Source organism: Bacillus rossius, chromosome 1 (genome assembly GCF_032445375.1).
Source record: "Bacillus rossius redtenbacheri isolate Brsri chromosome 1, Brsri_v3, whole genome shotgun sequence".
In the NCBI taxonomy this organism is placed as follows: Eukaryota; Metazoa; Arthropoda; class Insecta; order Phasmatodea; family Bacillidae; genus Bacillus; species Bacillus rossius.
The window spans coordinates 279849433-279865215 of record NC_086330.1 but is presented as its reverse complement, the minus strand read 5'-3'; the positions used below and the strand labels follow the sequence as shown (position 1 = coordinate 279865215).

General features: G+C 33.3%; 1 protein-coding gene across 3 annotated transcripts in view; it reads left to right on the top strand.

The window, feature by feature from the left end:
* LOC134527641 (RNA polymerase-associated protein CTR9 homolog) overlaps window positions 1-15783 on the top strand; it is a 118366-nt gene that overhangs the window by 69868 nt on the left and 32715 nt on the right. For all 3 annotated transcript variants that reach the window (XM_063360502.1, XM_063360503.1, XM_063360504.1), the window contains exon 18: window positions 14120-14256. In XM_063360502.1, the coding sequence (XP_063216572.1) occupies window positions 14120-14256 (137 nt within the window). The remainder of the gene's footprint in view (window positions 1-14119; window positions 14257-15783) is intronic.

Below are 15783 nucleotides of genomic sequence, written 5' to 3'. Positions count from 1 at the left end.
ACCTAAAACCAATAGCAAAACCAAAAATTATACTTGTAGTTTATAATGCGTAGTTGCTGTAAAAACAAGCGATGCTTATTCTTTTTGGTAACTAAAAAAAAGTATGTTTATTTTCGTGTTTGACTACCAATGTTAATTTTATACTAAATAATATATATTTTTTTTAATTTTTAGTAAAAGGCAGATTTAATGGCTTATAAGTCACTATAAGCGCCAACATGGAAAAATAATATGCTGAAAAAGACATCTTGTATTTGTTGCAAACTGTATTTTAATTCCACAAAATAATTTTTGTTGTGAAATTCTGAGGCAAAGAATAGCCTCCGAGACTTATTTGAATACCTTGTAATCTTATCAATAGCCTAGAGGATAGAATGAACTTTCACAATCGCCAGAAGTAATTTCTAACAAAATTATGAGTGATATTCCAAACATATGTTGTTTTAATGTGGTTCACCATCAATTGCATTTAGTGTGTCATTAAAACCTCTAAGCTTTGTTGGGTGACCAAAAATGAATGTAATTGTTCTGCGTGTGAATAGTCACTCCAAAATTTTTTTTTACTATGTATTGTTATTTTATGGTTATGTGAAGAATCGCCAGTTTCGTAAAGAATGAACGAAATTCCAGAAATGAAAAATGTAAGGTTTTCGTCGTTGACTTGTAGATTAAAATGGCGTGAATATTTCCCCTATTTGTTTCCATGCAAGGATTTAAATTGTTTTGGGAAATAAGTTTTGGAATAACATTTACCCTAAGCAATTTTCTTGTATCCTTGTATCTTAAAAAAAAAAAAAACACTTCATATCAGACACTGCTTACACATGAATTATTCATTTAGTAAGTCTCCATCATTGAGTTTAAAGGTTTGGAAATAAATCTTTATGAATATGAAAATTCATTTCACATTACCCCACAACAAAAGCAGAAATGCACGGGGTCTCGTACTCGCACATTTTTAAAATCTCTATTGGGCAATTGCAGGGGTCACGTCTGGCCGGTATTAAAACCTTATGAATGCCAAAAAAAAAAAAAAAAAATCTAAAATATTATTTACTCAGGGCATAAAACCCGCTTTTAAACTCATTATTAGGGGCAAGAATTTTACGCAAAAATTTTGGAATGCCGATCAGACAGCTACAAGGTATACCTGCTCCAGCGGTTTCTTCCTCGTGATTGGCGGCCGTCTGCAAGAGAAGACTGAGCTACTGAGGACAAGTTTGCTTCCCCATTAGATTACTGTGATTGGTATTGCAACAGATATGTACCATATGCATGCCCCTACTATTTTTTAACAAACAATTAACTACAAAGCAGAGGTTAGCTGTTCTTAATTATGTCAAGATAGAGGTTAATTTGTACGAGATTCCACTTTGCAACATTCGGCAACCTAAGGTGCACAATAGACATAGAAATATATTGCCCCAACAAAAAGATTTTAACATAACTGAAGTGTTTATTTAGTTAGAATAAAGTCGTGCCAACAATAATTAATAGACACGTAAAACAAATCCTTTCAGATTGTCAGAGTAATAGTTCGAGTAAATTTATTTTGTAGGAACTTCAGAAGTAATCAAACCAATTATTTTGTGGAAGAAAGCATGTATTTTTGTAATAAATGCAAATCATTTCAATATCTTAGGTTCCCCTTTTGTCCACGACAGTATAAAGCAGAAAGATCATCAAGTACATTAACCCGAAACGTATCTGGTAATTGGTAATGTTATTGGTACTGCTTAATTGTATTTTATGATAAATCAATTGCATTTAAATATCAATACTGGTTAGCAATGAACACCGTGAAAATTGTTGGTTAACCACAAGAACAGCACAACACAAAAACTAATATGCTATGAACTAACTTTTTGTTCTCTGAAATGTTCGTGAGCACTCAATATACATAATATCCAGCCCATAAGCCGTGAAGAATAAACCGCGCTTTTTTGAGCTTACTTCCAAGATAAAGGTAACGAGAAAATTTCTTTCAGCTGGTCCTTGCAAGTATAGGTCTATGAGCAGAATTTAATTCTATAAACTTGATGTACTAATGTTTTGAAACACATTTTTGTAAAATATTTATTTTAATCACTTCCACTTAAACTAATTTAAGAAAATCTTTTACTCTACCCTTTATGAAAAAGATAATATTTGGTAAATACAGGTTGGAAAACTAGCATTTAACTTGAGACCTAGATAACATTATATCTTTCTTTTGTTATACATTACATTAAAATAATATTACAACATAATTAAGTTTTTGCTCTATTTATGTTTTATGAAGGATTTATTAACAGATTTAAATATATATTTATTTAAAAAAACCTCATATCTTTTCCATTTGATATTGATAAATATGGAAAAATATTTTTAACATTTACAGTTACGTGTCCACCTGTTATGTAATATCTCTACTAATTCTATTATTACTAATCTCTATTATTTAGTACCTTATAAAGCTTAGAATATAATCATTTTGTGAGTATTTTAAAATAATTTTTATAATGGTAAATATTTGTTGTTTACAACTATCTCTATACATCCACGGAGAGTAAAATATAAATTTAAATAAGCCAATGAACTAACTTTGATAAAATTCAAATTCAGCGAACCAGAAAACTGAAAATTTCAGTTACATTACTTTATTATGTTAATTGTCACAAAGAAGTAAAGCCTAATATATGTCCATAATTGTTTTCTTTCGTCCTTAGGTGTAACACATGATCATGTTTTCTGATACTCATAATCAAATCCAGCAAGGGTGAATCTATATGAAGTAACCAAAATTATCAGCTTCCATAATGTTTTTATTGTTTCTAGACACATTATTTCTACCCCAAGTATAGAATGCTACATTTTAAAATACTCATAGGTTACTTATACGTATTAATTAACATCACTCGAGTAGCAAATTCTTAAAATACTGGTCAAGGTTTTTGCATGTGGTAGTTGTGACAACAGAGTAATAAGCATGTGCTAGATAAACTGTTTAGCCAAGATTTTCAATGTTTTCTTTAGAAATCATCTACTAAATTACTATATTTCGTTTCTGTGGTGAATGCTGGTTGAGCACGTGGTGGTTGATTTTGAATGGAATTGTTTGAAAATTAATACATATGCTGGCCCCTTAGCAAATTTTCAATAGTCAGTTAAAATCTATGCATGCTTTTAGAATAACAATGTCACTTAAAGTAGCTGACATAGTAAACAAAAATTTTGACGTTGGTTCGCTGAAACCCTATAATTCACTGTGCGTCACAGCCACAGATACGTGGTTAGTTTCTTGTCTTTCTCATTGTGCCACTACTAATTACTACAACTCAAATCTAAATGTTTTAATGTGAATATTTAAAACTTAGTCATCATTATTGCTCCTAACGATTTTAAAAACATTTATGTAAACCACCAATGTATTATAATTATATACAAACTTTCATGTTCTTATAACAAAATTATTTTTGCCAAATTATATAATTAAAATATTTGCATCTATTAAAAAAATAGTTTTAAAAAGATTTTTTGATTGGTTGTATAATAGAACACCCGCGGTTTTTAAATACGGCGGGAAGAACCAAGTACCGCTTGTAAATTTATAATTTTAAGTTAGGTGTTCTTTGTGTTGGAAGTATGACTTAATTTTTTTTTTATTTAAAAGGTTTGCATTTGTTTGAAGTTTTTGTGTTAACGTCACTTAAACTTTGTGTTCGGTGTTTGAACCGGACAAGTACATTACGCTATATGCCGAAGAAACAACACCAATAAGTGTTTCCGTCTAACCACCGACATTTCATCGTTCATTAGAACCAAGCAGTAGCAAATTTTTCCTAGGCCCTTTATAATCATGGAGGTCTCGTCATCACAAATATTTCTGTAAGAAACTCTGCTAATTGATAAACTTAATTAATCTCCCATGTTTTTGTTGCAACCCTTCGTTTCAACATACAAAATAATATATTTGTTTCCTATAATGTATACATTTACCAGATAACAAAGTTTAGCCTAATTAATTACTTTTCAAACACATTTGGAAGTAATACTTCATTCAATAATTCTTGCCCGACACATACACAAACATTCATATGTACATGCATACACATAAACAAACATACATACCCCTATGTGTACAAAATTCCACTCTTCAACATATTTGAATGAAGGCCTACTTGTAACCTATACACATTTTTATAAATATTAACGTACTACAGGTATATAAATAACATACTATAAATATTGATGTACACTCATATCCTATATGAATACAAACATGAGTTCATGAGAACGTTTTACTTTCAGAGGACTATTAAATTAATGATGATGAATATCATGAAGATGATGATGATGATGATGATGATGATGATGATGATGATGATGATGATGATGATATCCTTAGCTAAATTGTGAGCTTGGTAACATCAGTTAAGGGCGTGGTTGGAAACAGCAAAAACACCTAAGGTTATCTTGACAAGTTGTTCCTGCGATTGCCTCAGGTGACACGTGAATGAAAGGATATAACACCAAATCTCAATCGAAAACATTTTCAACTCAGTCAGTATGCAAGCTGGGATGTTCTAACCACAGACCAAACGACTGGACAAACAAACATACACATACGTACTCACGCCTACATTACACACAAAATATATGCATGAGAACATATTTTTAAACAAATATACACATTGAAATATACCTACATATATATACTTCTGCATTTTTCATTAAGTTGTTGTAAAATTGTACTAAAATGCAAGCAAAAATTTATTTCACCCATACTGTAAATAAAATACACTTTCTGAAATTCTTCCCGTACTTAATGGCCAGATTCTGCCGAACTAATTGATGAATCTGGCTGGATTTCTTCCAAACCACCTGAATTTTCACGCAACAATCGCTGAGCAGCTTGGTATTGTTTTATTGCTTATGACATGTTTCTTTTAGTTTTTAAATATCGTTTGCCATTCCTTAATTTCTGGGGAGCCATTGTCGCAAGAAAAATCAGTGAATTAAAAATGGTACGATTTATTTCACAAAACTGACAAAGCCTGCATCTAAAACAAGCACTTGTTTGTATTAAACTAGCGACTCATGTATTGGCATTCGTACACTATGCGAACGCGACAGTCAGGCGAAGCCAGCTCGGGGTGGAGGGCAGCTGAGGTCCGGCAACCCTGCGGCTGGCAGCCAGGCTGTTTACCTGCTCGCTCGGGGGGGCGGGGTAGGGTGGTGGGGTTGGAAATCTAATGCTCAGCCAGGCTTCACGGCGCCAAGTGAGTAGCGGGTTGCATCTGATATATTTTGGAATTCCAGGCGCCAAGAAAACATGCATTCACCTCTTGATTTGGATCTGTGTTACTATTAAGAATATAATTCTTTTTACTGTTTTTTATAAAAGTATATGGTTGTATGTATTTAAAGTTTATATTGATTTTTACTTTAAGTGAATTTTTGCAGTTTTTATATTAAAGTGAAATTAGCTGATTTTATGATTGTGCACAAATACTACTGGTCAATTATTAAAATTTTTTAATTATGTCATTATATATGTCACGTATATGACTTGCACTATATCAAAACTTAGCAAATTTCATCAAGTATTTTTTGAGATCCGTTTTGCAAGAAATGCTACAAAACTAAACTTTGAGCTCGTGTAGCTCACAAACTACCAGTTTTAGAGACAATTCTTCACATATGGAAACTCGTTTATATGTAAATATTATTTAAACACTAAAATCAGGAATAAAATTTTTTGGGTCATACAGCCTTAAGGGCTCGGTTCACTCCCATGCTAGCCGAATGGCGGGATAGGGATTTACAGGTTAAACTTAAATGCACGCGATTCCGTCAGTTATTGTAATAGAAAACTAAAACAAACACCAAATTGTAGATATTATAAGCATACAGGTTTCTACGAAAACAATTTTAATTTATTTTAAGTTTTTAAGTTTGATATTGTAAAATTAAGTTTTAATTTTGTCACAATTATCAGTCAGTATGTTCTACCCCCTTAATCATCTCGTAACAACGTTGGTCATATCTCAATCTCACGAAAAGTCCTTGGCTTTGGCAATGTATCTGGTTAAATATACAAGCAACACTAATTTTTTTAAATGAATATTGTGGAAGTGCCTGATGTATAGGCTGCAATGCACGCTGGTAATATGACGTGCCCCGCCGGCGGCGGACAAGAGATAAGGCCGCGTGGAATGAGAGAAGGAACGGCGTAGTTGCCACTTCGCCTATCTCCCCCTCATCCACCCCTTACCATCAGCTGTCACGAGACAGTAAACCCGCACTTCAAGTGATTTTGTTCCTCGGTTCAATTCTCCAGTTGCTACGCTACAGCCATGGGAAGAAATTGGCGTAAGTGTTACAAGATCTCGCGACCTTTATCTCACAGTAGAAAGTCCATGAAAAATCGAATGAAGCTTCTTCTAGCATCTAAACGTCAAAGTAAATGGTATATATTTATATGATGCAACAATTATTTTAAGAAAATTTGTAACCTTTTTACAGCTGGTAAAGTAAGATGAGGCGATGTTGTAATCAGCATAACAAAAGCGTAACGCTTACAGGATAACTAAATATCAGCAGTGTCGTATTCGAAGGAGGATAGGGGAACGGGGCTCAGGAGTGAGGTGCTCAATGAAATTTTTGCATTATAGCACACTCGCTTAATTGAATACTTGCGCATTTGTCTACTTGCTCACTTGCATACTTGCACACAATCCACACATTCGTAGACATTATTATTCCCCTATCACTTACATATATTGATACATCACTTCTAACGCGCATAGCGGCCACTCGTCCATATGATTTTTATGGGTTTTACGGCTAGAGTATGCTTTTGAAATCAACACAGTCAGTACAGTATATAATTCTGTAGTGAACAACCGGCTTAGGGCTAAAGGTTTCCAGCGGGAAATGAATATATATTTCATTCGTAAAATGTTTTTATTGGCCTTATAGGTTGTGTATGGTACATGCAGCCTTACAAGAAAAACAATACACATTTTAAAGTTTTATTATTTTGCCTGCCTATAAATTCAGCAAGCCTTTTTAAAAGATTGCAAGCAATACAGTTTAAATGTGCAACATGAAATGACCACTCTATGCGATATTCCCCAGTATTATTTCAGGTGACCGTAGCTGAAGTCGCTATGTACCTTTGGAAGGAATTTGGATCAGAATTTCGGGTGTGCCATGAATTTAGTTAAAATTGTATAATTTTTTTATGTAATTTATTTGTCCATCCGCCCCGGACTGGCAGACGTAAAGAGCGAGCGTTGAAAAGCAACAATTTCACAAGAAACTATCTAAGCTTAATTACTGCATAAAAATGTGATGAAACTATTTAAACTATCAAAAAACATATGGACGTCTAAATCTGGATCAGAGATTTTGAAATAAATTTTAGGCATTAGTAATAAAGATTCCGCCGGCTTTCGCGGCCATTGTCTTGCATTTATTGGCCAATAAATTTAGGCATTAGTGTTCCTAAGATTAGGTAGTTGATACGCCGAGCCCTAACAAACCCGCCGGCACACGGGAACTTGTAAAATAAAATAAGGTATCAAAGTTTTTAAAACTAGTCGGTGCTGCAATTAATGGAGTTGAAATATTGGATGTTTTAAAATGAATATTACTAAGTAGGATATGAATACATTGTTATCAGTTAAACAATTTCTTACTTACAAGAGAATGTAATACTATCATCATGCCAATGACTACAATTATAATACGCACAATGTTATTATGTTGCTCTTTTTATAACATGGTTGTATTTGATTAGAATAACAGGAAAAAATAATTTTTCTTTACAAACTATATTTACGAAATTGTAGTAATTCGACAGGCCCTTGAAAATAATTTTGATATGGTAGCCATTGATTAGGCCTATGTTAAACAAATTTAATTGTGGTTCATGAGGCTGGAACATATATATATATATATAAATTACATTTAGGTTTATGTAGTAAAGTGGTCACTTAGTAACTGCAATTACGTTTATTTTCTCCCATAATCTTCAGTATAATTTGCGCCAAACTTCTTAGCGGGCGAATTTTCGCGATGTTGTGCATTACCACATCAAAGAACTTCTGACTCCATGTCCAGTCGTTATCTTGGTAATAGTCTGCTTACAGCCGAGCTGTTAGCAATTTTAGCTACGGTGAACAGTGCTTTTCTGAGGACCATTGAGTGAGCAACTAGATGGATGAGTCGTTGTGACATTGCTTGGACAGTTATTGTAGCAGCGATTTTTTTTTACCTCTTAATTTATGAATATATATATTCAAAATACTGAACATTTAAATGACATGTAAAGCAAGTTAAATAGAACAACTCATTTAATATTGTAAATAGATAGGTAAACTGAATATTTCCATCTTTTATTTCAGACTGTTAAATAAAATAATAAATGTTGTTTATTACATCCACAGCGCACGCTGTTCACCATGTATTTGCAAAAGATAAACATGAACGAACTATTTAACTGATAGAATTAGTTTATGAACATTTTATAATGTGCCTGAGCATTTAAAATCTACATATATTCTAAATTTTATTCTTCAGGTCAGATCAGTGCAAATAACTATTTACCCCAATAAAGAACATACAAGCCAGCTCATACAAAATACAACTGCAATACATTTTAGAGCTGAAAGAGTTGAGGAAATTAGCTAAAAAGCTAAAATAGAATTAAATAGAGCTGGAAAAAAGTGTGAATTAAGAATTCGTGTGAAGCTATTTCATTTTTATCTGGGAACCACAACTTCTTAATTATTTTTTTATACACAGGAAAAAAAACACTACAAAATAGTTACTTTTATTTTTAAGAAGTAGAGAAATGTTCGTTATAGCTTTAGGTTTTCACTGTGATTTTTAAGGTCTTGTGTGTTTCGGCATAGTAGTGGGAAAACCTCGACAGAAAAGTAATAATATAAAGATACGCGAGGACTGATAGCCACAGCATTATTATCGTTCCACTATTCGTCTTGCTATTTTTAATACATGAAATAATTAAACAATTATAAATATTTAACTAAGGCTATTTAGATGTACATCTCAGTAAGTTTTTTAAAGGAAACCTGCTACGGAAAATTTTAACATAATAGGGCTTGTTTACATCTTACATTATTACGATGCGGAAATTAAGATTTACTTTAAATGCACTTAAATGAATCATTCTTGTCTCCAGTGATAATTACGATGTGAACAAACATTTTATGAATAATTTTAGTTTTCATACAGAATATTCTCCATTGTCATTCTCAACATACGAACAAAATATAGCATGTTATCCTGAGCATTCATTAATAATAAAGTCTTTAAGTAAAATCAGAACTAATAATCATTTTAAAAAAAAAGTTTGTTTTTTTATGCCCTAAAAACGTTTAATAAGATGATAGGATTATACAATATCGAGGTTTTGTAGCGATACATTTCATTAACATATGACCATTTTGCATCATTACACGTCTTTGTCTGAAAACAATATTTCCGAATCAAATGCCAAATCATAACTGTGTAATAAGCATGCGTTCTTAACAATAGTCATGAATTTAACATTAAGTTAAAATATGTATTGAACTAATTTCTTATTTTATTATTGTTAAGCACATTTTATTCTTACTTTTATTTTACAGTTCTGCTGTTTGTGAAGATTTTAATGAGCATTTACCAAACCTCATTGTTGAAAACAGCCAAATTGAGAGTTCTTCATGGATAAATTTACAAGGAAACAGGATATTCAGACCCTCATATGTAATACCATATTTATTAAACCTACAAGAAAAGCACACAAGACAGTCCACTGCAGGAACCATTCAGTTCAAAAAATTAATTCGTCATGGTCTTTAGAATATTTATTTCCTATTACTTTTAACTGATAATAATGCATTCTTTATGGGACTTCTTCAAGTTAAACATGGATATTGATTATTTACTACGTAGCTTCACAAAATTAGTGGGTAACGTTTATTAATTGAGTTGCTACCATATAGGTAGTACGATTTTGAAATGAACTCAAAACTAGAGAGTAAAGTAAGGAAGACTGCAGTACTTGTGCAATTAATTAATCACAGTTGTGGCCTTATTTGTATCACTGTGCATTGTGTTCACGAATTTTCCAGTATTTCTTATACTGACCCCACTTCCAGCCTCCTGATCCCGAAGTAACTACAGCGACACAGTTAGAAGATTCATCTTGACTTTGAAGTGCAGACCGATTCAGGCCTCTTACAATTCCTAGAAAACAACTTAAAACTATTACCACAATTATTCTATTTTGACGTTACAACGTCTAATAAATCGATGAACGCCGGCTGCACGCACGAAAAAGTGTCCCACTACGGATGTGTCCTGTTTGCTCATTGTACGCATGCGTAGCATCTCTCTTCATGCTCATTGTACGCATGCATGGCATCTCTCTTCCACTCGATTGGAACAACCATCGATTTGACTTTTCAATCATATTTTCGTAGTTTGAATTTTTAATATTATGTAATTTAACGATTGTCCACCGATTTTCAGCACAATCGGTACGGTTATTTAAAAGTAATGTTGAATATTCAAATACGTTTTGAACCAAAAATGGTGTTTTACAGTTACACATAATAATTCAAATTACACCCGGGATCTTTTGCACAATGTTTTAAAAAATATTGTAACACATTATAAATAAGTTTGGTGTGTTTGGGATGCGTATTTGTTATAAAATCGTGTTATAAAAACGAAATAATATTATTCCCCTACCGTGAACAAAATTTTTATAAATATGTATATAACAACTGAAACTATCGTTATGAAGTATGGCCTCGTGACCGTGCGGTCAGCAAGGCTAACTACCAATCTAAAGGAAGCCGGTTCGAACTCGGCAACTGCGAATTTTTTTTGTACTTGTAAAAATAAATACGGCGCACGCAACATTTCAAAAGTAATAAATATATTTGAATTAATGAATGCAAATTAAAATAATTTATTAATTAAATTGTACTTTTCATTTCACTCCTTTGTATCCATACAAAATAGTGATAATTCAATAAAAATGATTCAATTTTATTCATAAATGTATGCAGAGGTAGATTTTATCATACAAAAGACAGAAAAATAAAAAAAAAATTCTTCCTCAAAGAATATAATATTTTTAATGCCTAAATGGTTTGGTTGCAAAAACCTATTACGGCTCAGTCTCAGGCCGAATATGATATTTACTTTTCTTCTGGATCAATAATTTCATCAATGTTTTGTTATGACGTTGTCACGTTAAACTATCGTACGTAAACCGACTTTACAGACAACCAATTTTTCGTTCTGCTTTTTTTAAGGAAGCTGTAACTGGATTTATTGTAATATGAGACTAAATCAAATTCTTTGATTGAATTTAGGTTTTGTAATCAGTGAAATGTATGATGTTTGAAAAATTGAAATATTTATCACGGTAAATCTTTATATTTACTTACCTAAATTTGTGTAACATTACAACACTGACGAGAGTTTATATGTTTGGAATGCCAATTTTTTACTTAGCATAAAGCTAAGTGTAATTAATACATCATATTTGATATAAATAGTAGACAAATCAATTGTGATACTTCAAATAATCGCAAACCAAAATCGCACCATGGAGAAATATTTTTTTTTTTTTTTACGATCTACATTGTAACTCTACAAGTTTACCTGGGAAACTAAATATTGCTTGAGTTTCATCGAATACCTATTACAAAATCATTATACATCTTTGGTGTGGTCGTTCATAGACCTTTCAGGGGTTTCCCCCCTTTTCTTTGTTGACCCGGCGCTCTTAGCCATAAGGCCCTGCCGCCCCGGGCCCCCACGGGCGTGGATATGGATACAACATATACGCAATCGGAAAAGCCGCTAGAGCTCTGGCTATGCACAGAGGCTGAGGCATGTCCACCACCTCGGCCCCCTGCTCGCTCAGCTCACCTTAGCCCCTAGAGCAGCACTGCTGGCGCCCACATCACACTGGGACCCCTCAGTCACCCAGTGGAGGCCGTCCCGGTGTTGTCGTACAGTAGTGTCTCGCTTATCCGACATAAACGGGTCAGCAGAAAGTCGGATAGTTAAAATGTCGGATTAATAGGGAATTGCTAATAAAACATTATAAAAGTAAAATTTTGCTAATGTTTTAAACATTTCAAACCTAATAAACATTTTTACAACCAAAAAATAACAAAAATATCTGGCTGAATAATAAGTTGCAGTACCTAGAGTCGGGATCAACAAAAATTATTATGACACAAATTGTCATTTATGTTTCCGATAGAATAGTTTTTATTTTTGAGATGTCGGATAATACGAAATGTTGGATAAGAAAAGGTCGGATGAATGTGACATTTCGGTTTTTGATTATTTGTGCTTAATTCAGTCGTATTCATTTAGTAAGAAAATGAAAGTAGGTAATGAAAATAAATCATAACATTGCGTGGTTAAGTTTATATCAATCATTAATTGGAATTAAATAAAACCTACATGTGTAGTTCCGATGCGAGTGGTAAAGTCTCCGTTTTCAATGAGTAGAATTAGTGATTTTCCGGAGGTTAAAAGTACAGGAGGTGCGTTTGGACGTTATTTATTTAATGCCTAAATTATTTCTATAAACACTAAATTGTTTACATGGAATTATGTTAATATAAAACAGTGTTTACGTTTACAGTAGTCAAATGTCAAGTTTCCTTTCGAATGACTGTGAAAAACGGGGAGGTTCATCGCAAAAATGAAGGAAATATTTTTGTGTCCAATATAAGTTATAAGCCGAGGCTCCAGATTGTAAGGATCTCAAGGCAATCGCGGGATAAATATATATTGGGTGAAAAATATTGGGTGAAGTAAAGTATTGCATTAAATGTTCTGGACATTTATAACCCGGAACCACGAGATGAAATAAACTGTAGAAAAAATGCTAAAATGTTGTTTATTTATTACTAACTCTGCTTGCGTTTTGTAACATATTGTCCCAGCCTAATCAAAACGCGAGTCAATAGGCCTCAAATATATAAAAAAAAATTATTGTTAATAAAGTATTAGCCTGGATTAGTATAAATTGCACTGAAGAATTTCTGTTTGTCACACAGCATATTCTTTTCAATACAGTGTTAATTTAATACGGTACAATTTCAAATTTATATAAATATAGTAACATTTGAAACAAACAAACGGTACGTATTTTGCTGAATGTATCAAATATTTATTGTACTTAAAACCGATTGGATGATGATATCAGGAAACTAAAAAAAGTTACGTTAACTTATTAAAATATTGTTTGCCAAAATCGAAACCATTGAAATAAATATGTCTCCTTTATGGAAATAACTTTAAACTGAGAATACACAAAAATATAATTCTGTTTTAATTCTTGAATCACTATATTAGGATTTTGCCCTTATTTCTGTGTTTTTTTTTTATTTGAATATAATTTTGTAGGTAATATTCTATTTAACTTTTCCTTAATCGTACCAGACTGCCTTTCCCACCAGCCGGCCAAATGGTCCACGGACTGCTATTCAATATATCCATGGTTAAACCAGCAAGCAAATAGCACACGCCGCCAATTGGGGCCCATTCGGAAGCAGATGGCACTGTCTAGCTGCCCTCGGATAGCTAGCAGAGCGACCGCGGAACCGCCTGTCTTCGGTAGCCCATAGCCCTTGGTGCGAGCGTCACGTGTCAGATAACACTTGGCAACACCGCGTTGTAATTATCGTGTCCCCCCCGCTTCTACCCGGATGACAGTGGCGCCCGGGAAGAATATGTGTCTGTGATAACGAGTGTTCAACTGATCGTGACTACTAGCGCTCTCCAGCGGGACAGAATCACAACCGTGACCTTGAACCGAGCCCTTAACATGTTAATCTTCACAGATGGGATAAGTGTTGGAATACGTAGTTAGATTTTATATGCAGGAAAACATTATAAGCAGGATTCAATTGTAGATCTATTTTGTTTTATGTGTATTTTGTATAATATATATTAAAATAATTAAGTTGTGATATAAAATAGCTGTAAAAAAATTTCACTTAAAGGTTATGAACATTTCTGAAATTGATTCACCAGGCATTTGTAGACTCTGTGTGTAGCACACTGTGGGCTGAAAATGTTGCAGGAGCCCCGGGGCAGGAAGAAGCCGACGGCAGTGGACGACGGGCTGTCGTCGAAGCAGAAGAGTCGCATCGTGTCAAAGGCGACCATCTCCACCAGCGAGTCGGACAGCGACAGCAACCAGCTCAAGATCGCGAGCGAGTGAGTCGGGCAGTTAAAGCCTGGGGCTAGGCGATGGATGAATTATACATCACACAGCTATGCACAGAGGCTCTGGGATGATGTGACCTTCAACCTTATAGCAGGCTCCGAACCACTTGGGTACAGATTAAATGTTCTCATAAATTTGAGTAATGCTGGTTGTTGGAATCGTAACCATGACCTGTGTCACGTGAGTGTGACGTGCTAAGGGGAAGAGATAAGAATCAAGAGACACATAATTTTTTTCAACAGTTTTATGCCATATCAATTTCGCATGGTTTTAATATTTAAAATTTTCCTTCATCAAGGGGATAGTTGCAGATTACAAAACAAACTGAATATTGGCTTTTGTGTTTCATAAATGTTTGCTTCGTAGGGATGGGTCGATTCCACAATTTCACTAAATTCCAGGTTTGATTCCGATTCTAATTCCCAATTTTTTAAATCCTTGAAAGTTCTATTTGTTGTGTTTCACTTGCTTTACATCCGTGAACATTTACATTGACACTAACGGATCATAAAATAAATTACTGTTTATCATGATTCAAATTCACAATATATTTAACAATGCAAGCTGTCGGTGTCACAGCAAATGAAATAGCAACATGAAAGTCATTCAGTGCATTATATACAAAAGTTTGCTTACACACGGGCAGCAACATGTTATGCACAAACAATGTTAAACTATTTTGTTTTAAGCAAAAAATATTTACCTTAATGTATCTAAAATATAACGAGAAATTAGCTCTAGTATACGAAAGCCTATTTAGATAATAATAACAACAATAATAATCAATACGGTTGGCCAGCCTGTATTAAATTATTTCCTTCAATGTGTTATCATGATTGCTTGCCGACGTTGGAGGTGAAAGATATTATGTTACAGAATTAAGAAAAAAGTTACGTTAATGCTATATTATGAAATGAATTTATTATATTGAAATGAGATTACAGTGTTTTTCCCGCTAGTACATAAATCTAAATTTTGTTGGTACAGTGTTACGGATTGTAGGGGATTTCTATTGTAATGTAACCTTTGTATGATGTACCATGTGTCCATGTCTTTTGTATGTTAGTGCTAGGTTAGTTGCGGAAACATTGTCAGCTTACTGGCCATAAAATTTGGCAATTGTGGCAAGAACTTAATTTTTGTGAATCTATTTTACATCCAAATTATTGATTGTTCTTACAGGTGTACCGTACTGCATAGTGCTACAATCACTCAGGCTGCAGCAAGCCTTCATACCATTTGTCACATGCGACCTTGATGGCCAAATTTTAATAATTTTAGAGTTTAATTTGTTAAGAATTTCTGCAAATAAGTTTAGTTATCTGATAGAATACATTTGAGTATTTTTCATGCATATAAGATTTTTTAAAATTATTTTCCTTTAGTGAAGAAATTTTGATAGATGACCGTCAAGACTAGTACATTGAACATTGACTCGCTACTGTGACAGGAAGTTACATTTATGCTAAATAACAAACTAAATAAATAGGGAAATCCTGCTAAATAAGTTTGAGTAA